Below are 25,811 nucleotides of genomic sequence, written 5' to 3' on the forward strand. Positions count from 1 at the left end.
ATGTAAGATTGTGTTATCTGCTATTGCAATATTTTACTATGATGAAATTTTTTTTTATAAGAGATCACTCGCTCAATACCATTTTTCTAATATCTCTCATTTGACGATGATCCAAAATTCTAATGATGGCTCTCTATTTATAAGACAAATTTGAAAAAAAATTCAAGTTATATGAAAATTTTGAACTATTAATGAAATTTTGGTAAAGAGGGGTCTTGTCCTCCATTCAACCTCCATGGCAATTTCACCACAAAAAATCGATCCTCATACTGATTTCATATAATGACGATAATTAAACTTTACATTTTAATGTATACAAGCATAGTCCGACTTATTTCTCTCTTTTTATTTCTACACATCACACATTATTTAACGTTAAATTAATTTTGATTTAATGCGGAGTAACTTTTATGAATTATGAAATTTCACGTAACTGTATTTGTTCTTCTTGAGACAAAATTTTGTATACATGTATGATATACTTATCAAGTAAACGACAAATTAAACATACAATGAGGAATTAACTAATTTAATTAAAATGACATTGAATTGTAAAAAATTGGCACCATTCAACTTCCGGTTGGATCTATGCGCATCATGGTTATTCACGCCAAAGTTGATCCAAATTAGGGATAGCATTGTCATTTTACCACCCACAAAAAATGGGAAAAAAAATTTAAAAAGTAGAAAAAAAGGGTTATATTGACACTACATTTTTTATTTGTTACACCACATCTTAATCACAGTTAAGTTCCTTAATGTTTGCTCATTTTACCAATTTTTTTCTTAATTTTTTTCATCGAATTCTTATTTTCAACCTTTCATTAATTAGTATGTCTCATCTTTAATGATGATTTATATCATAAAATTTGTTTTCATGTTTTGAAATGAGGAAAAAATATTTTTTCGCACTTTTAATTTATTATTTTTTAAAAAATATGATGAGAAAAAATGATATTTTATGTCATTTCAACGAACTTTTGAATATAAAATTATTACGGCAACCCTTCATGTATAGAATTAGGGGTTACAGAACCCCTCCAGAAAAGACAAAGGGGGTATTTTTTATTATTATTAATGTTATTTGCAGTTATTCACTATCTAATCGTCTTATATGGTATACATGTGAGGGTTAGTAATTTGATGCATTAATGTGATAATTTTTTTATTACATTATGCAACAAATCACTAACCGCTACATGTATATTATGTAGTGCGACTACAAATAATATTATTTACTTTTTGACACTATTTTATTCACATCAGGTAGAGATGTCAATTTGAATCGTCAAAATCGAAAATCGCGGTTAATCGAATCGAATGGAGTGAAAAAATCGAACCGATGGTGCAATGGGGCGGATATGATTTTGATTTTAATGAACCGGTTCGTAATGGTGCTGGTATGGTATTTACGTCTCGAACCAAAACCGAATCGATTACCCGCTAAAAAAAAAAAACACAATTGAATTGATTATGGGCTTTACACTACTTTTCTATCCACACCAAAACAAAATCCCTACCCTCATTACATTTATCTGACTCATTCAACTAGCCCATAATAGTATTAGTATAACATTATATAAATGCAAACTCTACTCTCCACAAATCACAAACTCACGCACGGCTCCACTGCCTCTACGGTCCAAGTCGTCACCTCCGAAAATTTGTTACATTTGTTAGCCATTTTATTACTACTAATCATGTAAAAATAAAGTTCGATATTTTTCTAGACGTGCCAGTATGAATAGGAATCAACTTTGAATGCCGATCTATGCTAGTAAGACTTGTAGGAGAGAATGAATCAAGTAACTTCGATGCACAACAATTAAGAATGAAGGAAAAGTTTAGTATTATTATATTTATAATATTGTTTGTTAAATTTGTATTTTACAATTGAAAATTAGGATGATGTTTGCATTTACATTTGGAATATTGTTTGATAATGTTTGAATTTCGTTTGGAATATTGTGTTTTTGTTTTCATTAACTTTTTTCATAAATTGTTTTATATTAATTTGACGGATGAACCTATAAAAAATAATTTATTTTCGTAGTTATTAATCGAATCGAACCGTGCCGAACCGAACCGAACCGATTTACGTGATTATAGTGCGGCTATGGTATGGTCAAAAAATTGGTGGTGCGATTATGGTTTTGGCTGAACCGACCCACCCTAACATGAGGTTCACCTCCATGCAGGGGAGACTCAGACAGTTGGAACAGTGGGGTCAAAAATGAAACTTCAAAATATTTTTAAACAACATATCATTAACGAAAATAAGACTATATACTATTACAGAAAAAAGTTGTCTAGTTCTTGAGAGAGAGATGGGAAGCTTAAATTAGCTTTATCTTTTGTATTCAATTCTTTCATTTCCATCCTCTCATCAAACTCTACAGCTTCATTATACCATAACCGACATCATTATGGAATTATTTAGATTGGAGAAAAGCGTTTCAGTTCAATTTATAGTACATGGATTTTGCAAGTACTGCACTTGAGAATATTATACCAGAGGAAGAAAGTAAATTTCTTGTTGGAAATCCAGTAATGGCTTCCGATAAAGGCAACAATCACTCTACACAACTAGTCTTGGACAAAAACCATCAGCAGCAAAATCATCAGATGCAACAGCAGATTAATTATGATTATCAGAGGCAGAATATGATCATAACAGTAAAGGTAAGTTACGTCTCTTAGGAAAAAAAATTCAGAAAATTGTGAGGTCATTTGACCTTCATATGACTCCATGTGGGTTCACCCCTGCCTCCATGTGAGATTTCTGTATTAATTCTGTAAATTTTATTTTTGTACAAATGGAATAATAGAGATTATTATCAAGTATAAAAAGTGTTAACTAATGAAAAGCTTGAAGATAAAAATGATAGAAAAGATCATTAGAAACATAAGTATTATAATAAACAAAACTTCAGAACCTCAAGTAGAATTAAAATGTGGTGTAAAAAATAAAAATTATAGTGCAAATATAATTACCCAAAAAAACAATAGCAATCGGTCTGAAGAAAGTGTAAAAATTCAGAAAACAATACATAAAAAATATTTTTAATCCAATAGTAGGAGAGATAGAGGGAGAGAGAAAACGTCGTCGTATTCAACGTCGTCCAGCTTGACGAAAACGACATCTTGTTGTCATCCTTACTTTCTTCTCCATAATCTTATTGCTGTTTCCTATAACAGAAAAAACAGAGAGAGATATTTATCCGATCCTTCGCGACCACAGAACCAAAAATATCTCCATCTAAAAGTGGAAGTACAAATACAACCGCCTTTTACACTTTCTTAATCTGTCAATTACTTCCAAGAAAACCTAGACCCAAACCGTTCACTTTCCGATCTGCCGAACTGGAAACTATTCACCGACGGTAGCGAAACGCGGTCGTTTAGTGAACTGTGTAATGCGAATGAACTGAATTTCATCTATTGAAGTTGGTTTAAAACCTAATATTAGTCAATCGGGTAAATGGATCGGGCGCAAATAACACTTGGTCCAGGAATGGATATGCCGATCATGCACGATAGTGATCGATACGATTTAGTCCGAGATATCGGGTCGGGTAATTTCGGGGTTGCTCGGCTCATGAGAGATAAGCAAACCAAGGAACTTGTTGCTGTGAAGTATATTGAGAGGGGCGACAAGGTCAGTTTTTTTATATGCGTAAAATGAATTTTGCTGAACTTTTGCTGGTCTTTATCTGCTTATGGAATTGGGTTTCGAGTAAACACTGGAGAAGCTTTGTTTCGGCACGTAATTATTGTTGTTGGTACAAATTTGGAATGTCCAGATTAGGGAATTTTATTTATTTTTATTTTAATTTTAATTCCTCTAGGATTAAGCATTTTAGGTTTCGATTTTGAGGTACTTATTAGTTCTACTTTTTTGGTAAGATAACACTGTAAAACGATTGTTTTAAGTAGGATTAACATCATCTTCATCTTGGGACTTGAGTTGTGGATATTATTATTTGTAAATAGATAATTATATATTGCACCAGACTTTTTCTAGGGCTTCTTTTTACAAGTTTTCAAACAAGGCTGATCTGTATCATAATCAGCTTATTTAGACTACATTATATTATTTAAAAATAAATATAACCTGAGTTCACACATAAGTATAGAGTAACTACATAACAGCCCTCCTTGTGTGTGATGTAATTCATTGACATCAAGGTGGGAAATAATTTCTCAGGTTCTAATCACAATTTAATGCTTCTCAATAAGTAAATGAGCCTAATAGGAAGTTAATATCCACGAGTACAAAGAATCTGGCTGTCCTATCTAGACTTCTTTTTTCTGTAAGTTTGAGGTGGATTTGCATATCCATCAAAAATATATACGCTAAGAGAAAGAATGAAGGGGATATTTCTACTCAAAAGTAGATATAGAGACCTGACTGTTTAGAAAGAAGTGATGACTTGAAATAACTCCCGTCTAGTGATGGCCTTTGCTACAATTCAGTCTGGTAGGATGAAATATGCATGATTTTAACATGCCTAGACCCTTGCTCAGTCAACTCTATCCAACGTTGGTGATGAATTGATAGATGTTTCTAGTGGAAGCTTTTGATTGAAGCCAAAATGTCTTAAATTTCGCCATAAATCGTGGATTAAATTTGAATAATTTAGCGTAGTAATGAGAGAGAGAGAGAGAGAGAGAGAGAGAGAGAGAGATTTCTCAGTGTGTGTACATTTGTGTTTATTAGGAGGGTTGAGACAGAATACAGGGAAAAAGGAAGAAGTTCTGTACTAAAAAAAATAAAAAAATAAAAAATAAATTCTTCTAGGTCATTCAATCTAATGTACTTTCTCTTATTAACTAAAAAATTTTTGTTTCTAGAAATTTTTATTTTTATTAGGTACCAATAAAGTGCTTCTTATTTTTTGAAGACTATTATAGATGTGCGCACACGCTTGCTGGCAGGGGTTTTACTCATATAGAACTTCGACTTTTCTTTGAAACGAGTCTCTCTCTCTCTCTCTCTCTCTATTTATTTATTTTTCTTTTTTGCTGAGGGATAAAGGGATTAGGCAAACTGTCAAGTGTCAAGTCCTTAACCTCTGTGCTTTGGTCGCTCTTAGCCATCTTCTAATTAAGAATTGGTATCGCTGCTGAAAGTCGCTTACTTTAGGAGCATGTTTGGTAGATATTTTAATCCAATTAACATCAATTTTTTTACCGTTATTTCACTATTTCAACCTTCATTTTTGAATTCTTCTCTCACAGGTGGATCCACTTTATCTTTAATAGTCAAAAAATCAATTAACAAAATCTCTACCAAACAAGCTCTAGTTGGTATATTACTGTGACAACAAGGATATAAATTATTGAAGATTGGATATTAGGATATCTTCTGCAGAGGGAAAGTTCTCTGTGATGGAAATATTGGAGAAAAAGTTATTTCTATTTCTTTTGCAGAAGGAAAGTGGAGTATCCTCCTCTTATTTGATCTACATATGAAAAATGGAAATGGGATCTTTAGTAATCTTCTGAATTGATGTTTCTTGTGCCATATTTAAAATGTAGATTTTTTTTTTCAACCTTATACTTCCCTCACCCCTTCCCTCCAATTGAAACAGTGGAAAAACAATTTTCTTTCCTCATTCTGATTTCTTTATTTCCCATATATTTTGTTTCCACTCCTATCAAATGTACCCTTAGGATTCAAGTCTAACCATAACATCTTTCTTTGAAGATTATAGGCTATTCCTTCCACATTATAGATCATCATAGTCAATCCTAATGATATAATGTTTAAGGCATCACAGTACCTGTTATTCTGAATGTCTAATAGTTATATCATCTGGCTATTTTGATACTCAATCACTTCACATCATTAGACATGATCAGTTACCTATGGAATTCTTAGGAGTACCCTGTCCAAACTCTGCATATTTAGTCATATTTTGTTCATTGTGAACAAAATTGCATTCTTCCAGACATGAACTTATCCTTTTGATTGAAAATCCCATGACCTGCTAATAGTAATGTTCAATGTATGGAACGCGATTCAAGTCTCAATCAGTCGCTCAGATTCCTCCATATAACTTTCTAGCAAAGCAATTCACTTGAAAAGGTAGTTTTTCCTATACTTATGGGTAAATAGCATCTTGAAGTGAAGCGAGGGCATTATTATAGCATGCTTTAATGGTCCCATGGTTGGCCCTTGGAGTTAAAGTCCTGAGAGTCATGCCTTATATCTTTTATGGGACTGCTGTCTGATCCAGATGCATGTAAATGAGAAAAGTCCTCTTCCTTCTATAATTTTTGCATACCTCTGTCTTGGTAGCTAGGTTCTAGCTTTACACAAATCATTTGACATTCACTGTAAATTGTATAAATTTAACACAGGTTGGTTTAACTGCTAATGCTATCAACGTGAAGATGGTTTTATCTTTGGCATCACATATGTAAAACCAATTTACATAGAGCAGAGAAGCTATATAGAAATTAGAAAGTAGGACTTAGTTATAGTAGATAGAAATGAAGTTTATCAAAGCCTCACAAGTATGTAACCCAGGGGAAAAACAACATTTTATGTGAGATTATGATGCGTAAACCGGAATGGGGTTGATGTGACAACTTAGTTGAAGAGGTCTCACTTCAAATTTGGAAGGACACTTCAGAGCTTAGAACGGGTTATAAATTAGTCAGTGTGATACTCTACTCAATATAATGAAAGCCTTATACCCTACTAATTTGTGAGGGCTATATTGATCTTATTCCATTCTTCTTGGACACAAGAAATTAGTTGAACAGAAAGGAGTGAAACAAATTAATTATGTGCTCATATCCTAAGTTAGGCAGACATGTCACTAAAAAAGGGAAGATCACGATTTTATTATTCTGATAATTAGATATCTTCCTCCAATCTGATAGGCATAAGCTTATTAATCTTCCATGTTAAATTAGACGCACAATGTGAATCAGGATATTTGATATTTTCTGAGTGTGAACTTCTTGCTTATCATTGTTTTTCACGCCAAAGCTTTTATAAACAAAGGATATTTTCGTCATTTGTCCTTAGAAGGAAACAAAAACTATAAAGGAAAACACGTGAGAAAAGAAGACAAGTCAAAGAAGAAATTGTTGTAGGGGAGATGAGAATATCGTCGTATCTGAGGCTGCCCAACTACTGCAAAACGACATCGTGATGTCAGCATCACCTTCTTCTCCATTTCCAATGACTTTTATAATAGAATACAGCGGAGAACACATCAATCCCATTGATTGTCGGATGTCCCTTCCTTTCAAGAAGAGTGAAAAAACAACTGTAATTCCCATTCCACTCTTCTGATAGGTTGCCTTTTATTGTGGGAAAAAAAAGGACCATGGGCAAAACCACCTTATTGCTGTAGATCTCTTCTTCCAATTTCATCAGCTGATGCTCCTCGGTGGTAAGTGGTACTATTTAGTTTGGTAGTGGATAATACTACTAGTTAAGAAGGTAAATGGATTGGCTGAAAATAAGAAGGGGCCCAGGTAGTGTGCCAATTGTGCACAACAGTGATCAGTATGAGTTTATTAGGGGTCTTGGAGGAGGTAATTTCGGGGTGGTCCGGCTCTTGAAAGATAAACAGGCCAATGAGCTGGTCGCTTCTAAGTATATTGAACGAGGTGATCGGGTGAGATTAGTATTGTTAGTAGAAATTCAAGTTTATTATGCTTTGTTTTCTCCATTTTTGGAAATGGTTTTTATAATATTGAACTTGCTCTGATGTTGTATACAATTTCTTTTTATTGGACCAAACACGGAAAAATTATATTTTTGGGAACATATACAATTCCTGAGTTTTTTAGCATTTTAATTTTCTATTTTTAGAGTTGCAATTTTTTCTAGTTGAAATATTTCTGTTAAATGCTTACTTAAATAGAGGATAGACATATCTTCAAACTTGTTAGCTGAAAAATGCAAGTGAACAGATTAATAAATAAATCATGGCTATCAACATTCTGTGCCGTCGTGCGTCTTTTTGAACTGTCATTGTTCTCTTTCCTCTGAGATCTTAGCAAGTTTAGGACCCAGGATATCATAGATTCATAATTCACTTGGTCCATATTATTGCCTCCCCTAAGACAGTTCTTTGTAGAATCAACTTTCTGGTGATTGCTCTTACGGAATTTTATGGTCTAAGTTGAATGCTACACAAGATTCATATAATTTATTTATGCATGTGTACATTGTAAATTGTGAATGAAGAATTTGTATTAAATGAAAATTTGAGTAACTTATACAATAAAAAAGAAAAGCAACCACCACAGCTCTCGGTGAAAGCCAAGATACAACATGCTACTTCAAGATGGCTAATGGAGTGGGTAAAAAATTCCATTCATGTGTCTCAGTATTGGCTTGCTTGTGTAAAGTTCTATTAGATTGTCGGCATATACAATATTAGTTCAGGAAAAATCATGCAAGTGAAGAAAGGGAATGAACTGGGCTTCTTGAGCTCATTAGAGTTGAAGGAGAAAACTCAACCATGTCTATAGCACATCTGAAAATGCTCTTGAACCTGTTTTGGCTATGAATTAGGTCAAACTTAAAAACTCATCTTCTGATGATTTTATATAAATATAGAACGTGTAGACTGTCTATTAACTAACTACCAAAATGGACACACACACATAGATATATAAAATTTCAATTTTATTTCTACTGGAGTTGATTTTTGACGACAATTCTCCAATGCAAAACATGGGATGGATGTTTTTGCATTACATTTGCTTCATTGTTCATTTGGTATTTCTGGGTAGGAATGTGATTTATTTCTTGTTCAAAACAGGAGGTTTTTGTTTTTATTGTATTCTTTGTCAAGTCTTGCATCCGTTTATATAGTTGAGATCTAAAGTGTGCTCTGTATTTTATATTAAATGGAGTTGGTGAAGGAGAGATACGTTAATAGTCATAAGAATGCCTATAACCTATTTATGGTAAAAATGTAATTTTGGTGCCATTACATATATTTACTCTATTTTTCATTTTATGATACAAAGAGAACTGCAAGAATTTGGACGGTAATTTTTTATTTTCTTTTGAGCAGTCTTTCTCGTGTAGCGATTCAATGACTACTTTATGGCTGATCAGCAGGTTTCTTATTTATGATAAATTGCTACATTATGCCTGATACCTTTGGTTTTTCCATTATCATCTCCTCCATGAAATGCCCAAGGAAGTTATGGTTTGATATTCCACGAAATATTTCTGTTTAGCCTGCAGGGCTGGTGTTGGCTTCTCGAGATATCTTCTGCACTTCTTTATATATCTCTAATATATTTTTGTGCTTAAACAATCAATGACCTGTCTGGTAATTTTTATTGTAGATAGATGAAAATGTTCAAAGAGAAATTATAAATCACCGCTCTTTGAGGCACCCTAATATTGTTAGATTTAAAGAGGTTTGCTGCTGAATATCCCTTTTTGGCATTTATATGATTCAGAAATGTTTTATTTTCTTACTGGTCACAATCTTAATATCCAATGTCAGGTCATTCTAACTCCAACTCATTTGGCCATTGTCATGGAGTATGCATCTGGAGGAGAGCTTTTTGAGAGAATATGCAATGCGGGACGCTTCAACGAGGATGAGGTTCTGTTAATTAAATTCCTATCATTCAGCTATTTCATTCTGCACATTGTGATCGACGATATTTACTGCCGTTTCTGTGCAGGCTCGCTTCTTTTTTCAGCAACTTATATCTGGAGTCAGTTACTGTCATTCGATGGTATTTTAATGTTTTAGTTGAAATTGATTTCTTATTTATGAGTATTTTCTTCTCGTTTTGATTGGTAATAAGCTGATTGATCAATATTATGTTTCTTGGTGAAGCAAATATGTCATAGGGACTTGAAGCTGGAAAACACACTGTTAGATGGAAGCCCTGCTCCAAGGCTCAAAATTTGTGATTTTGGGTATTCTAAGGTAATGCTATGGATTGTCCAATTGTATTTTGTTCAGCTTTTCGGATAATACAGAAAACCTTCTGGCCTATTATGTTATACTTGCTTTTATCTCATAATTGTCTCCCGTCCTTTCCAATCCTGATTATAGCTTGTTCATTATAGTCTTCATTGCTGCACTCTCAACCCAAATCTACTGTGGGAACTCCTGCATATATTGCTCCTGAAGTGCTACTTAGGAAAGAATATGATGGAAAGGTAAAACCATTCACTCTGTTTTTTATAGAATACAACACTATATCATGAATATGGTTGCTATATTTATCTTTCATGCATAGTAGAAACACGAAGATATGCTTAAAACATCTGGATGTGGATTTCAAATATAATCTAATGAAATATTTTGGATATAACGTTGCGTAGTTTTTGTGTGACATTTTACCTATGGATGTTTGTTTGGAAGTTCCTTTTATTTTACCATCCAGGTTTGGGATGGAGGCATATTTTATATGGAGCGTAAAGTGGGTGCTCTCATTAGTTCTATATGGATTTTTAGGGGTTGTTTGAGACCCATTTTTTGGTAAAGTAGGTTTTATAATAGTGATTTTTTGGAGAATATGTGGTTAAAAAGTAGGGAAATGTGTTGTTGAAAATGAGTTTGGGATAACTTGAGTTTATGTAGATTGATACTCAAACATGGGCTTATGTTAGTATGTTCAATTGCATAAACAACAAGAATCCCTATGAACTCCTATAAGATGTGAGGTGTAATTGTTTGCTTGGATATCTATATCACCTGTTTTATTTCATTATGATGACCCAACTGTTGTCTTACTATTTTCTCAATTGATCATCTTGAGTTGTACAAACTGAAAATACTAGGTACAAATTATGCTGGCAGCATAACAATTCTCAAGTTAAATAGGTTTTAGGATTGTAGAGTTGTGAGCTAATTTTGAAGAGGTTGGTTTAGTGGAACTCAACTGTACTTTTATAATTGAGGTGTTCCACCAAAAGCCACTGGCTTCTACTTCTATTTATTTTATTTTATTTTTATTGTATTTTTATGTCAATTTTAGTCAATAATCCAGTGACGTGTTTAGGGCTAAAGTCAATAATTCTGTACAAGATAACTCATAAATTTGTATTGTATCTCTCTTCTTTTTAAGTAAAAACTACTGCAAGTTCTAGATGATTGATCCTGAATGCTATTAAATGTTTTTTCTCTAGCTCCTACAATTTGACATAATTACACCAGCATAAAAAACTTCAATAATTTGAGCACTGTAAAAGCCGTTCAACAGAAAACATAAATTAATTCTCAAAATTATAAGGCAATATATTAAAATTGGAAGTGGAAAATTAATACTTTATTGATTATTCAGAATGGACTGGAGTGACTGTTAATGAAACTTAGAGAGAATCTATAAATTGTTGAATATAATAAGAGCGATTTCTAAAACACACACAGTGGCCAAACAATTTGTGCAAATTAAAAAAGTTTGCCCACATATTTAGTAGGACTGGAATCCAGGAACAATGTGCCTGAATTAGTTGAATTTTGAAGCCCAAATAAGCAATAAATTGAAGGTTGGGGGGGGGGGGGGGAAGAATTATTTTTCAGTATCTCTTTTCTCATTTGATGTATCTTTTACTGGAATGGAGTTGGGCAAATCAAATGTACAAAGTTGAGTATTGGACTGCTGACAATGAATATTTTTTTTCCAAATCCTTTAGACAACAATAAGAAACTGATCCTTGAGGGCACAACTGCAAGTAATAACTTAGTAGCAAATAATTTTATTTTTATTTTTTGAAAATGAGCCCATCCCCAAATACCTTTGAATTGCTTTCTTATATTTGTGAACAATTGCTGGCTGTTAAATCTTACATCTTCTACTTCTTCAGATAGCAGATGTATGGTCCTGCGGGGTCACTTTATATGTAATGCTCGTAGGTGCCTATCCATTCGAGGATCCTGAAGAACCCAAGGACTACCGAAAGACAATTCAAAGAATCTTACACGTTCAATATTCCATTCCAGAACATGTCAAAATTTCTGAGGAATGTCGGCAGCTAATTTCCCGGATCTTTGTTGCAGACCCTGCACAAGTGAGTGATTCCATCTTCCAATAATATACTTTTGTTTTTGTTGTCCAGTTGAATTATAACATTTTATTTTCACGGTCAAGTTAATTATATAAATGGCTGCCTTGCTGTTTCTTTATGTGAATGGGGCATTTGCATTATAAATTTTGGTCACCGTCTTGTGCTATCATGACATATGCCCGGTTAGCGTATCACCATTCCGGAGATTCGAGACCACGTGTGGTTCCTGAAGAACCTTCCAGCAGATCTAATGGATGAAAGGACGATGGGAAACCAGTTTGAAGAGCCTGACCAGCCCATGCAGAGTCTGGAAGTCATTATGCAGATAATCTCAGAGGCGACCATACCTTCTGCTGGTTTCTATAACCTGGACATGATGGATGATGACATGGAAGACCTGGATTCCGACCCTGATCTTGATATTGACAGCAGTGGAGAGGTCATTTATGCTCTATGATTGCGACTTTTGTGTAGGACTGGAAGCTGGAAAAATGGAAAAACAAGGGAAAATTTTCTTGTATTATGTCTTCACAGAGACCTTGTTTAGAAAGTTCGTAACATCCTACTAAAAGTATGATTCGAGTCCGGTCATGGTTCAGTATGTCAGTCGTATTTTGGTTCAGAATGGAATTGTATTTGGCTGTCTGTATCCTTCTGTTGAGAAGAAATTGAAGCATGATACATGTCATAGGACTACACTAGCTGGCAGTGGTTATTGTATGGCTTGTTTTGAATTGCTGTATGTACCAATCTATACTCTGTATTGCCCATGTGGTTATGTTGGAGAATTCTTATAGCACCTTTATATTATTGTACGTCAGAGATTACTCTCTTCTCGTGCATTGCAGCTTCAAATGGTGAAGGGTTGTTGGGACTCTGCCAGTTGAAGAAAAGGATGCTTGTTTGGCCAAGCTTAAAAAATAAAACTAAAAGTTTTTTAAACTTTTTGTTTCCAGCAATATGTTTACTTTTTGTTTGCTTAATTTAATGGTATTTTTTACTTTATTGTCAAAATAACATGGTGTGTGTATCTGTGCTAGATTACTCTCTTCTCGTGTATTGCAGCTTCAAATGGTGAAGGGTTGTTGGGACTCTGCCAGTTGAAGAAAAGGATGCTTGTTTGGTCAAGCTTAAAAAATAAAACTAAAAGTTTTTTAAACTTTTTTGTTTCCAGCAATATGTTTACTTTTTGTTTGCTTAATTTAATGGTATTTTTTACTTTATTGTCAAAATAACATGGTGTGTGTGATTGTAAGTAGGGAATTTATTATTTTTATTTTTTTGATAATCATGGGTGATCGAATCGGCTTACACGCACCTCAATTAATCTCACGAGGTTCTGAAGTTTACAGTCGAGTATTCACCTTTGTAATTCTGAGGATAAGTATGAAATTTATATGGGAAGAAAATAAATTTTGGACAATTTGAATTGCCTAAAATTATTTGCGCCTAAAATTATTTGCATGTAAATTATTAATTAAATGTGTGTGATTAATTTTATTTTCAATCTAGAAAATATTTTTATTGTTCATTTTTTATTGGTGGGTAGATGAGAAAGGGGTAGTAGATGAGAGAGAGAGAGAGAGTGAATTACTTGGAAAATAAAAATTTACTCTCCTAAAGAATATTTTTCTTGTTTTCAAGAAAAATATAGTCACGTGATTAAAAGTAGGAAAATGTTTTGTATGAAAAAAAATATCGATCAAATAGTACAGAAAAAAAATTTAGATGAAAAGATGATGTTTTTCATGAAAAATATTGACAATCAAATCGCTCATATTTTAATTTTAACTTAAAACTACATTTCATAAGCTTAGCTGAAAATACAACATATGCTAGCATTTTGGAGAAATAGTAGCTCTCTAGTTGCAGTAGGCGCTGGCCCTTGCCGTCACATATGTAGGGAATGAGGCGGGTAATTAGCTTGCTCGTTTTGTTATATTTCCCTAGTTTCTGATGGTCGGGTTGATTGTATTTTTCAATTTCTATCTGTTTTGAACGATATTCATTAATGCAATCTATTTTATTGTGTCAAAAAAGAAAAATGTATTAACATATGCATTTGGGGAATGCCATCTATTTGTGCGGGCTTGCCTGCAAATGTTAATAATTTGAATGAAGTAGTGACTTGATTTTGTATTGTTGTGCTTTTAAGTTAATCAAATTAATGTTTATTTATGTTAAAATGATCAATTTTCGAGATTCTTAGATTCTGTTGTTAGATGCTATTGCTTTTTTAATAAGCAGATAGTTTTAAGGGGAAAAAATAAAAACTCGGGTCACAGTTATTTCGACTTTATTATACATAAAGTCAAACTTATACAATTAATGGTTACAAATAAATAATTATAGATTACAATTTATTTATTGGTAACATATTATCAAATTAATTAATCACAAATTATTTCGAAATTATAAATCAAAAATTTCATAGGTCACAGTTTATCTATCAATCACAGATTTTCAAATCCGTTGGTCACAAATTATATTTCAATCACAAGTTATCAAAATTTAGGTCACGGTTTAATACTTGGTCATAGATAATCAAATAATTGTTCGCATACACCATATAATGTGTTACACACCATGCCACCAACACTACCACTACCGTCACTGTCACTTGTGACCACCCTCACCCTACGACTATCGCTAGCACCACAACACCACCACCGCCATCACCACCGTCAACTGCCACCACTTGCAACACCTCCAGCTCCAAATCCTCCACCATGACCAGAACCACCCCCAATACCACCACCACCTCCACCTCCTCCTCCTGCACCACCAATTCCGCCACCTTTATCTGCCCCTTCTCCAACTCCACCCGCGCCAAATCCTCCACCACCCCCTATCCTTATCCTCCACCACCATCGAATCCTCCACCTTTAGCACCTCCAAGAAGACCTCCTCCAACACCTCCACTAGCCCCAAATCCTCCACCATGACCTCCAGCACCTCCACCAAACCCTCCACCCACCTCTATCTCCTCCAAAACCACCACGACCTGGTCCTCCCCAACGTCCATGTAGACCACGACCAAAGCGACCACCACCACAACCTCTCCTACTATAGTGATAGTCATCATCATCTTCCCACCTCGCTTTATCGTGCTCATCATCTCCCATAGAAATTGCACTCAACTGCAAGACGGTGCTTAAAAGAAGAAGCAATACGCAAATCTATTGAGTGCGAATATGCAGTCTTCGTCGACGACGCTCTCCGAGAGGCAATGCCCATTCATGTGTAACGAGAGTGGAAGAGAGAACATATATAAGAAGGGAGAGGTGTGTGTTGCATCTACTTCGCGCGACGGTACTTATTGTCGCGCTGCGGTGGTGGTTTCTGATAGTGGGCGGCGGCACCGAAGATGTGGGTTAAGTGGAGAGAGTGAGAAGAGAGAAATGGAGAGAAATGAATTTGAATTTTAGGGTTTGTAATTGGTTTGGGATGAGATAGGTTTGATATATTTTATATTAATATTAACAATTAAATTAATACCTGAATTGTGAATGAAAAACTTTTTTCACTTGATTTTGAAATGCTTGGAATTTTATAATTTCCTCTATTATTAAATTTATCACACACACTTAAATAATCATACCTATTTAATCAGCAGGAGTTGAGGCTCTAAATGCAAATACCAAACGAAGCATTCGTTTACTAAAACTTAAATTTATATTTAAGGTAAAGTTTATTTTATTTTTGTTGAGGTTGCATAATCTGGTGAATCTGATTGGGACTATAGTACCTTACCAATCTAACAATCAAACTTCCATTTGAAAGAAAATCTATACCGTCATGTTGTAACAAAGCGTTTTCTCTCTGTTTTTCAATAACTGTTTGAATCCTCATGTACATTAACAATATTTTGTTAACCGTTGACTGTTACATCAATTGATTGTTTATTGACAATTATTATTAGTGAAATTGAACAATGATAAATTAAATTAAAGTATAGTTATCCAATTGAAATCGAACTAAAGTGCAGTTATCGAATTGAACTCATATTAAAGCATAGTTAATCAAAATACTAAAATTGAAATATACTTACCTGATGGCACTAAAGTGAAAGTATAGTTAACGCAAATGGAATTTACCTACAAGTATGCCATGTTCGAATGGTTACACGAGTAATCGTTTATTTTAACAAACGCTAATTATATTCGCACGACGTTTTTGTCAACTATATTACATTTTAATCACTATGAAGATCTTTACTTTTTGCTCATTTTTTTCACTTATATTTCCAACTATTTTGATCACGTTATTATCTTTAATATTTAATTAATTAGTACATATTATCTCTAGCAACGTTGAAAAAAAAAATTTGTCGTACTTTTGTATTAATCTTTTAGTTGCTTTTTTTAAAAATACAAGAGAAATAAATCTTTTTAATCCATTTTAATGATATTTTTTGTCCTTCGTCATCAAAGACAAAATTCGTTGACTAATTGAATGTTGACACTTATATTTCCAACTATTTTGATCACGTTATTATCTTTAATATTTAATTAATTAGTACATATTATCTCTAGCAACGTTGAAAAAAAAAATTTGTCGTACTTTTGTATTAATCTTCTAGTTGCTTTTTTTAAAAATACAAGAGAAATAAATCTTTTTAATCCATTTTAATGATATTTTTTGTCCTTCGTCATCAAAGACAAAATTCGTTGACTAATTGAATGTTGAAGATAAAAATGAAGAAAAAAGGCTCGAGAATAGAAGTATAAAAATGAACAAAAATTGAGGATCTTTATTGCAAATAAAATGTGGTGCATTTAACAAAATATGTCAGGCATAATTTACTAATTTTCAATTTAAATGAAATGACTTGGAACAAAATTATCTAGTCGTTATATATAGGACAACATTACATAATTTTTTTTTTTACATCAATGTGTCCCATGCAGGGCTCTACTCATGTGAGTGAGGGACACCACATTCGAGCAAGCTCCACCCACGTGAACGTGGGACACTATGTTCGAGCGAGACACGTTGATGTACTAAAAATTGTGTACAAAGCCCCGTCATATGTCTTCCCCAGTCCGAGTTTCAGTTTCCTCGTCTCTCTCTATCGATTTGCCGTCGAGTAGAAGAAATTCTCCTGATAAGCAACTGTGACTAGAAAATTCAGGTTCCTACCTCCCGAACCTCCGTTTTTGTGTTCGAAGCCCTTCCCCCGTATTTCTTCCACTCAAAATTTGAGTTCTATCTATTATTTTTGCTGTCGAATTTTATATTTTCTCAGAAATGTGTGAAAGACTAGTACCATATCTGTTTCTGTCAATTGTTTAGGTGGAGAATTGATAATAGAACCACGATAAGACTTTAGGAGTATGCCAGAACTGTAAGTATTATGCTCTAGGTTCAATCAACTTTGGACATAAATACTTTTGATATATAATTAATGTAATTTCATGACAGATCTATTATTTAATTAATAAACAATTAAATAAATAATAGAGTCCGTATATTCAAATCTTCGTAATTTGTTAATCACAAAGAGTTGTGATTGTAAGATACAAATTATATATGATTGAATCTTAAATCACTTGTGGTTGTAAGTAATAACGAGATACGAATATCGTTATTACGGATAGACCATCACATGTGACATTTCTTACTTGTGAAGTAAGTAACTAATCTCACAAGTTAAAGTGCGGTAACACTTAAATGAACACGTGAATGTTTTGTTATAGAACAAAACATTGGAGACCCGCCGAGAGATTCCACATGGATAACTATCTGAGTGTTAGTGGTTAATATCTAACGTTCGGTAGTGGAATTGGTCCTTTGACTTGAAGTCGTCATGGTATCTTATATGAGGACAGTCATACTTTGGCGTTGTTGGATGTTGCTCTGCAAAGGGCGGCTAATACAACATCGTTCGGGTACGTCAAGAATCATATGAAAGTTGTGATTGATTAATAAAGAATTCGTCACTCTTAGATAGTAGAAGATTATGATCTGGTTTCATTCAATTAAGTCGATGATGAACTCCTTGGCCAAGTATACTCATAAGTCGAAAAGGAGTTTTCGACTTATATTGACTTAATAGTGGAGTGAAAGATATATGATTGATAATTGAGATTGACAAAATTTCATATCTCGTAATTGATCGGATCATATAGATGAAGGGATTATAGTTTCATGGTAAACGAACGAATTTGATTTTATCATATCACGTGACATTTTCCGTCACATGTATTGCCCTGACACATTGCTAGATGTCAATTTGGGACGGCGAGTGTGGATTGATGATAAATTAAAAATGGTGTTTTAATTTATCAATTTTGATTAGATCAAAATAATATTTCACGTCGTTAGGTATCGTGATCGAAAACCTGATGGGTCACACACAAAAGAGAATTGGAAGATTGCAATTTGTCAATTAATTAATTTAACAATTGTTGGATAAATTAATTAATTGGTTTGATTATTTATAGGCCCAAATTAATTAATTGGATTAATTAATTCATGGACCGGATTTAATTAAATAGATTAATTAAATATTGGACCGGACCGAACCATGCCCGTTTAGGCTTATATAAATACATGGCTAGGGTTTTCAATTCATATGGTTTTTCTCATAATTATTCTTGCTAGCACAACAGGAGAAAATCCTGATAGCTGCAATCTTGTTTTCTGTATGGATCACCGTTGGAGGCTGGACAATTGGACAGCTGTGGGTGACGAATCAAGATTGCTGGAAGGAAAAAGGAAAGCAAAAGGTTTGCAGAATTCTTCAAATGTATAAATTTTATCACGATTTCTATATAAACACAAAGGGATCCTCGATGGGAATCGAAATAATTTTAATTTTTCGCTGTGCATGTATAAATAGATTCCCTACAAGAACTGCAAATGGGGCAAACAATTATATGGTTATTCGTTTAGAAAAACTTAATAAATAGAAATGTGCTGAGTAATATCTTGCTGAGTTGCGAATTCTGAAGAATTTCTTTGATTTTTCTGTTAAAAATATTAATTTTCAATCCCAATTGAAATCTCCGGGGATTTATAGAGGGACAGGGATAGAGAATAATGTTCAAAGTTAGCTGGGCCAGAATAAGGCGTCGTTGTTTATCGTTGCATTTGTGAGATTATATTAGTAAGCCTGCCCCCTCGCCTACATAAGAAATAATAAAATCCCAAATAATAGTTTCCTGAATGCGTGCACAAGAAATTTACTTTTTAATAATCATATGCATGTATAAGTAATGTCTTCTGAAATTTTGTATATTAACTGACATGGAGAATACCATGTGCACTATGTAGTGTGTTTGCGATCATCCTCCTTACACATATTACAAAAGGATATAAAATTAAGTATTTTATATCATTTCATCTATCTAAAAATTTTCAGGCTGATTTTCATAGTGCCAATAGCTTGACATGTGAAAGTTGCATGGTAAAAATGTAATTCTTATTACAAAAGATATATATGTATGAATATCACCCACTCATAGACAAATACATGTATGCACGTAATAAGTCATTATCTATTGCATATCTAGCAACATTGACTTTTTTATTTGTCGGCGGCATAGGTCGAACATTTTTTTTGCTTTTTATGATCTGAATTTTCTCGTTTCTTTATATTTTAAGGTGGAGTTGAACTCGGTGCTGGAGTATGATTCTAAGCGGATGCTCTCCAACTGCTTGAGGCGTTGATGTGTCCTACAAATATAGAGATTGTAGCCCTAGGTCTCGAAACTTGGCATCATCATGCACACTTCACTTGCTGGCTAATACAGTATTCTCTTGCACTTGAAGTTCATTGGCTCCTCTCCCAAATCAATAATGCCAGAAATCATTAGGTGTGTGTAAGTTTTTGGTTGCTGTTTGTGTGGGATCAGCCCATTTAAAAGCTGGAGGCCCAACAAGAAGTCAGACCCGCCCAATGTTCTAATATAACAAAGGCGTGTTTCTAACAAATTACGAGTAACGTTTCTTCTAGGATGATGACACTTGGCAAAAATAAAATCGTTGGTTGGAGAAGTGATCATTTTCACACATATTAGGGTTAGAAACTTGTAGGGTTTTACTTTCACTTTCTCGAACAGCTTCTAGAATTCTCTATTCTCTCTCTGTAATTTCTTTCTTCGTGAATCTCTGAAATCGTGTGTAATTTTTGAGAGTTTGAGAGTTGATGAACTCTTGTGTGAGTCCATCCTGTTTGTAACAAGGCCATGTGTTGGCCGTGAACTGAACTCTGCGTTCTGTGTATTGTTGAAACTGTTCTTGGCCGGTTTTTTAGTGGATTCGAGCTTATTCCTTTGTGGATGCTCAACGGGGATTAGACAACTGAGAAGTTGTTGAACCTCGGGGCTTAGGCCGAAAAATCGATGTGTTCTTATTTTTTGTGTTTTTCAGATCTACACTTGATCTTGTATATTTTTGCTATTTCTTGCGTCTTTGACTTTGATTCTGAACCTACAGTGTGTTTGTACCCATTTCTGATAAATTCAATAAAAAGTCAGTGCATAGTATAAATGGTGCCGAATTTTCCTTGACCCTTGTACTCTTCTGTAGTATGAGCAGTTTGCACTTAATGATGAATTATGTTTCTTTTGCATTTAGTATAATTGGCTTCTATAAATTGTAACGTTCCTCCATAAGCACGGTTGGTCATTTGATGTATGCCTAAAGTTTCTTAAGTTTCCTGTAAACCTTGAAGACAGTGTTCAAACGTCTAACCATATTGACCTCACACCTTCCAAGACTATCTGTAAATTTTGGCTGAGCAACATGAATTGTCAAACCTTTCTGTGTTTTGAATAGCATATTGTTGTAACCAGCTTAATTCTTGAGCACTACATAGTTGTGCCCCTCCAAACTGGATTTGTTTGGAAGGGCCACCTGTTAGTCATGTCATTTAAACAACTTCGCATGTCTTCCTACTCTTTCTTGAAGGGGCTCCGACTTCGTTAGGATTCAATTGACCTCCCTTTCATTCATTCTAATTGCTGAGGTGTTGGCTTTTTCTATCAGATTCGTGCTCTGTCTGGTCTGAATAACTAGCACCAGTCTATATGAAGATATTTAAGTTCTCTAAATTTTATTGCCACTAATCTTAGATTGTAATAAACTCGAAGTCGATTAGGAATCTGCTCAATCCCTTGTGTATTTTTAGTGGATATCATGAATTATAAATGCGCACATAAGATCGTCCAATTTTGAGGGGACAAAGTCCTGTTTACAATTTTCTATGATCCTAGGCTCCTAGTTTGCGTAACATTTTCAGTGATTCAAGTTATTGGCCCCGATCCTCATTTCCCTAATTTTCATTTTTGAATTGTCACAGCAAACATGCAGTCTTACTGTCTTTCTGCTGCATCAACACCACTTTCGAAAGGGGAACAAGGTAACTTGTTACATATGCTACCGAAGTTGCCCCGGAGGCATAAGTTTCTTTTGCCTGCAAGAGCAATCAAGGATGTCCCCTATAGTTATAGATACCCCGCTATGACCAAGAAGCCGAATGGTGGTGGAGATCTTTGGCATGCCTCCCTTATTTGATGCCTCTTCATGAGACATGGATGTATGCTGAAACAGCATATCATCTGCACCCTTTCTTGGAAGATTTTGAATTTTTGACCTATCCCTTTTTGGGAGCTACAGGGAGATTGCCTAGCTGGTTTCTGATGGCTTATTTCTTTGTTGCTTACCTTGGAATAGGGAGGCGGAAAGAATGGCCACATTTCTTTAGATTCCACGTGGTTATGGGCATGCTATTGGAGATTGCTTTGCAGGTTATTGGCACTCTGAGCCGTTGGATGCCACTTGTTATAAACTGGGGTAAGGTCGGGATGCATTTTTTGACTGCAGTCGCATTTGCCTATTTGTTCACAGTTTTGGAGCGTATAAGGTGCGCTCTTGCTGGGATGTATGCTGACATTCCATTTGTCTGTGATGCAGCATATATTCAAATTCCTTAAAATTAAGCAGTTAACTCGTGGAGATTACAAACATTTGCTTCTGTTCTCTTGTTTCTTTATATTTACTCATTGCTTGTAATCCTCTGTGAAAGCAGAAATTTTGGCCCTGTCAGTGCTTCTCTTTTTAATAATTTGGACTTAGGGTCCATTTGATTACAAAGATGGAATTTGGGTGAAAAGAAAACGAATTTCAGGGAATTGAATTGTCCAGAAATTGTTTTATTGGAAATTGTCAATTATTGTGTTTAATTGGTATAATTTTTCAAATGAAAAATGTTGAAATAAAAGTATTTTTTGGTGTTCGTTTGGCTTTATTTTACATGAAAATTGTTAATAAAGGAATAAAATTTACTGGCATTGGGGATAAAATTTGTTTCCATTAAAAAAAAAATTATCTATCTTTTGGTGTTCGTTTGACTTTATTTTACATGAAAATTGTCAATTAAAAGAAAATATTTTTTTACAATTAGGGATAGAATTTGTTTCCGTTACAAAATAATAATAATAATAATAAATAAACGAAAAAAATAAAAATCGCCAATAGCCTAGAAGTTTTCCTTGAAAACCAAAAAATGTCTATGTGCAAGCAAACCAAGAAAACAAGTTCCACGGAAAAAATTATCATCAAACATGACAAAAGTGAGAAAGTGAAATTCATTTTCATTTTCCATGGAATTCGTTGCTAATCAAACATGGCCTTATTTTGTTACTATACAATATACATATATGGATAAACTTGTTGTATATTCTTGGTGTACAAGAAGTTTGACATTGTATGATATGTAAGAAATCGTGTTATTGATTTTAATAAGTGTGATTAAAATCAACAGTTATGCTACATATACGGAATTACCTTCACAGATTTTTTTACATATGTATAGTTGTCATTTTTTCATTGGCAGTTAGCAAAACAGAAAAAAAAAAAAACTGTCAATCAAGTGTTGCCTGTATAGATTTTGTGAAAAAAATTCTATACACATGACTTTCTCCTAAAATCAATGGTTAATATTGCTGTCATCTCAATGTCAAAATAGTTGTCAACAACAATATACCCATAACAGAATTTTATATATATACACTCTTTGTTACATATACATCAATGTTTACATAAGGGATTATATAATACCACATGACATTCTATCATATATCAATTTAAAACACGACATGTTCTCCAGCTACCTTTTTCTTCATTCTTTGCATATTCTCCTCAATCTTGACATGCAATCTTTGTAGTTTCATCTTCAATCTTTCTCCATATTCCCTTGTTTTATGCTCGTATTTCACGTAAATCAAAGGAATAGTCAACCCTCCTATGGTCCCTACAAAAAAGACTCTACAGTTTATGTGCAAAATTTTCATAAGTAGTGAAGACGGCTAAATGGAACAATACAAACTCTTACCAATGTAGCAAAGTGTAAGCAAATCGAAGCAGTTTCCTATCAAGGACAGTGCATATAGACAAGCGACGACCCCAGCAAACAAAAACCATTCTTTCTCTGCACCAACATGAAACATAAATTGAACACTTCTTTTTACTTGTTCTCGAATTAGCTTCGCAGACTCCACTGCTGAATTGTTCCTACTTTCATATAAATTTTTTATTTTTTGTAATGATTAACATATTTTATATTTTTTTAATTTTTATTTGATTATCAGGTGACTTTAAAATTGAATGATTATCATGACACTAAATAGGATTAATTCATTTTACACAGGAGCCATGACTTTGAAGAAATACAGTTAATGCTAATCAATTTTTTGGTCCGGAAGAAAAAGTAATGTTAATTTATCCATTAATGCCTCATAATTCGATCCAAAGGAGAAAGGGAAGAGTCTGTTTTTTTATTTTTTTGGCAAAATGCAAATAGATAGTTAGATTCAAAAATTAAAGATCCGTTAGTTAACATGGGATTTGAACCCGACGTGAATCGAACACGCAACCTTCTGATCTGGAGTCAGACGCGCTACCATTGCGCCACAGATCCAAGTTACAGAATTGATAACTTTATAAATAAATAGAAATAGAACAGGTTTTTGCAAGGAACTTTATCCATACAAAACATATCAATGAAATAAACCTTATAAGAGATTGCGGTTCATCTGCAACGAAAACTGTACCTAATAAAAAAAAATTTACGGGTTAGATTATTGTCAATTGTGATGGATTTATTTGTGAATTCATGTATTGCTCTACTGCAAAGAGAGATAGAGAGACACCTGGCAAGTGAACTTTAGTTGGAGATTCCAGTGGAGTGGACATAATGAATTAGTAAATTTTAGAGTGTGTTACTCAGGTCCTGAGCTGAGCTTTTGTACCTGGAATGGACTGTCACGAAGTGAGTCTCATCAGCAGTAAGCAGTAGGAGAAGAAGCAAAATTTGGGGTTTACACGTACTCTCAATATAATGAAACGTGGAAGCCATGCAGAGCTCCCTTCATCTTCATTCCCAAAGGTGGAACGAAAAAGGGATATTCATAGTTACACGTATTCTCAAGATCCTTATCTCAAAAATGTTTCTGAATGGGGTCCTAGGTATTTATGGATTCGACAGTTTGGAACAATTTTGCACAAACTTGACTAACTAGGAGCTTGAGGCTTGAGCAGCATTTCATGTCAAGGCATACAATTCCATATCGAATAGAAATGAAAATATAAATCAATTTATAAAAGGTTTGGATTATTTCTCTTAACAATGTTGATATTTTAATATGGAACCTCAAACTTTAACATGGTATCAGAGCTCATTAAGCTCCAATGAACAATTCGATCTGATTAAAACTCAAAAATGAGCAACGAATTTCAAGATTAGCCTGCTTAAACGAGCCACCATCTTGTGGGAGTATGTTAAAAGATAAAATTTCACATCGAATAAAGATGAGAATATAGACCAATTTATAAAGGGTCCGGACTACTCTTCTTAGCTAGGTCAACCTTTTAAGATGGAATCTCAATTATTAACATTTTAGTGATAATGTTATATAGAAAGAAAAAAATTCAATGGAGCTATGTTAAGTTGACGAAATTGTTCTTTTATCCATAGTGGATAGGATAAGACTGTCCGCTTGCTAATTTGGCAGGAGAACCTTATTCATGGTTCTCTCCAAGTGAACAAAATAAGACTTTTCACCGTTTCTGATTAAGTTGATTGGTAATCATGATATTCTAGATTGTATTGAATAGATTTTTTTGATGAAGTTTACATGTTCTTTGATATTATCTCAATAATATCTATCAAATGAATAAAGGTTAAACCCCAACCTTGAGAGCCCTACCGCCTCGTCTCTGGAGCATTGTGAGAGAGGTAAATCGCGGGATGTGCCCTAACAGGCCAATAAACAAGAGTTTGTCCGTACACTGGTATTCACAAAGAATCCAATTCCATATCTCAAGAATCGAACTCCCACACTGCGGCTGTCAATAAGGCTAAAACTACCTCACTCCTATCATTTGCACCACTGAGTTATGTCCGGGAGGTTAAATCTATCAAATGAGTAGTTACTATTACGAGGTGTATAATGAAGATATGACGCAAGGTTCACGAGGCAAGTTTTTCCAACACGAGAATAATGACGTAATTCAAAGAAATGTTAAAAGTTGTTCGAGGCTGCGCAAGGGATAATGCTTTATTTTATCATTTAGTGCTTATTTAATTAGTTGAGACCTATTTATTATTTTAGGAGATACGGGGGATTGATGTTGCAATTTTAATTAAACTAAATTTAGATGTTACATTTCTGTCTAGGCATAATTATGGAAAGATTGGCATATTTTATTTGTTATCTTGTTCAATTTATCCATTGTTATTGTGAAATAGAGAAAGAAAATAGGAAACTTGAAATTAATTAATTGT

General features: G+C 33.9%; 2 protein-coding genes, 1 long non-coding RNA gene, 1 other non-coding gene and 1 pseudogene across 6 annotated transcripts; 2 read left to right on the forward strand and 3 right to left on the reverse strand.

Annotated features, from left to right (window-relative positions):
- The first annotated feature begins 3,167 nt into the window (after window positions 1–3,167).
- LOC111410358 (serine/threonine-protein kinase SAPK10) lies at window positions 3,168–12,839 on the forward strand. Of its 3 annotated transcripts, none has more exons than XM_023040650.1 (8): window positions 3,172–3,658; window positions 9,334–9,408; window positions 9,498–9,599; window positions 9,682–9,735; window positions 9,840–9,932; window positions 10,076–10,168; window positions 11,819–12,022; window positions 12,207–12,839. In XM_023040650.1, exons 1-8 carry the CDS (start codon window positions 3,482–3,484, stop codon window positions 12,474–12,476), a joined length of 1,068 nt encoding a protein of 355 aa, XP_022896418.1. In that variant the 5' UTR covers window positions 3,172–3,481; the 3' UTR covers window positions 12,477–12,839. The 3 variants fall into 3 exon arrangements, with proteins under 3 accessions (XP_022896420.1, XP_022896418.1, XP_022896419.1); XM_023040651.1 differs by lacking the exon at window positions 3,172–3,658 and adding an exon at window positions 7,226–7,640; XM_023040652.1 differs by lacking the exon at window positions 9,334–9,408 and having other exon boundaries at window positions 3,168–3,658.
- A 1,864-nt stretch (window positions 12,840–14,703) lies between these two features.
- On the reverse strand, window positions 14,704–15,137 carry LOC111411337 (glycine-rich cell wall structural protein 1-like). The gene is made up of 2 exons (XM_023041878.1): window positions 14,912–15,137; window positions 14,704–14,867 (listed from the first exon to the last, which is right to left on the reverse strand). Exons 1-2 carry the CDS (start codon window positions 15,135–15,137, stop codon window positions 14,704–14,706), a joined length of 390 nt encoding a protein of 129 aa, XP_022897646.1.
- Window positions 15,138–19,990: 4,853 nt separating this feature from the next.
- Window positions 19,991–22,042, forward strand: LOC111410359 (annotated as a pseudogene).
- A 1,165-nt stretch (window positions 22,043–23,207) lies between these two features.
- On the reverse strand, window positions 23,208–23,547 carry LOC111411016. The gene is made up of 2 exons (XR_002705809.1): window positions 23,361–23,547; window positions 23,208–23,279 (listed from the first exon to the last, which is right to left on the reverse strand). It is a non-coding gene; the product is annotated as an uncharacterized LOC111411016 (long non-coding RNA).
- A 326-nt stretch (window positions 23,548–23,873) lies between these two features.
- TRNAW-CCA lies at window positions 23,874–23,945 on the reverse strand. Its single transcript has one exon. It is a non-coding gene; the product is annotated as a tRNA-Trp (tRNA).
- Window positions 23,946–25,811: the final 1,866 nt, after the last annotated feature.

This window comes from Olea europaea, chromosome 15, assembly GCF_002742605.1.
Source record: "Olea europaea var. sylvestris chromosome 15, O_europaea_v1, whole genome shotgun sequence".
Taxonomy (NCBI): Eukaryota; Viridiplantae; Streptophyta; class Magnoliopsida; order Lamiales; family Oleaceae; genus Olea; species Olea europaea.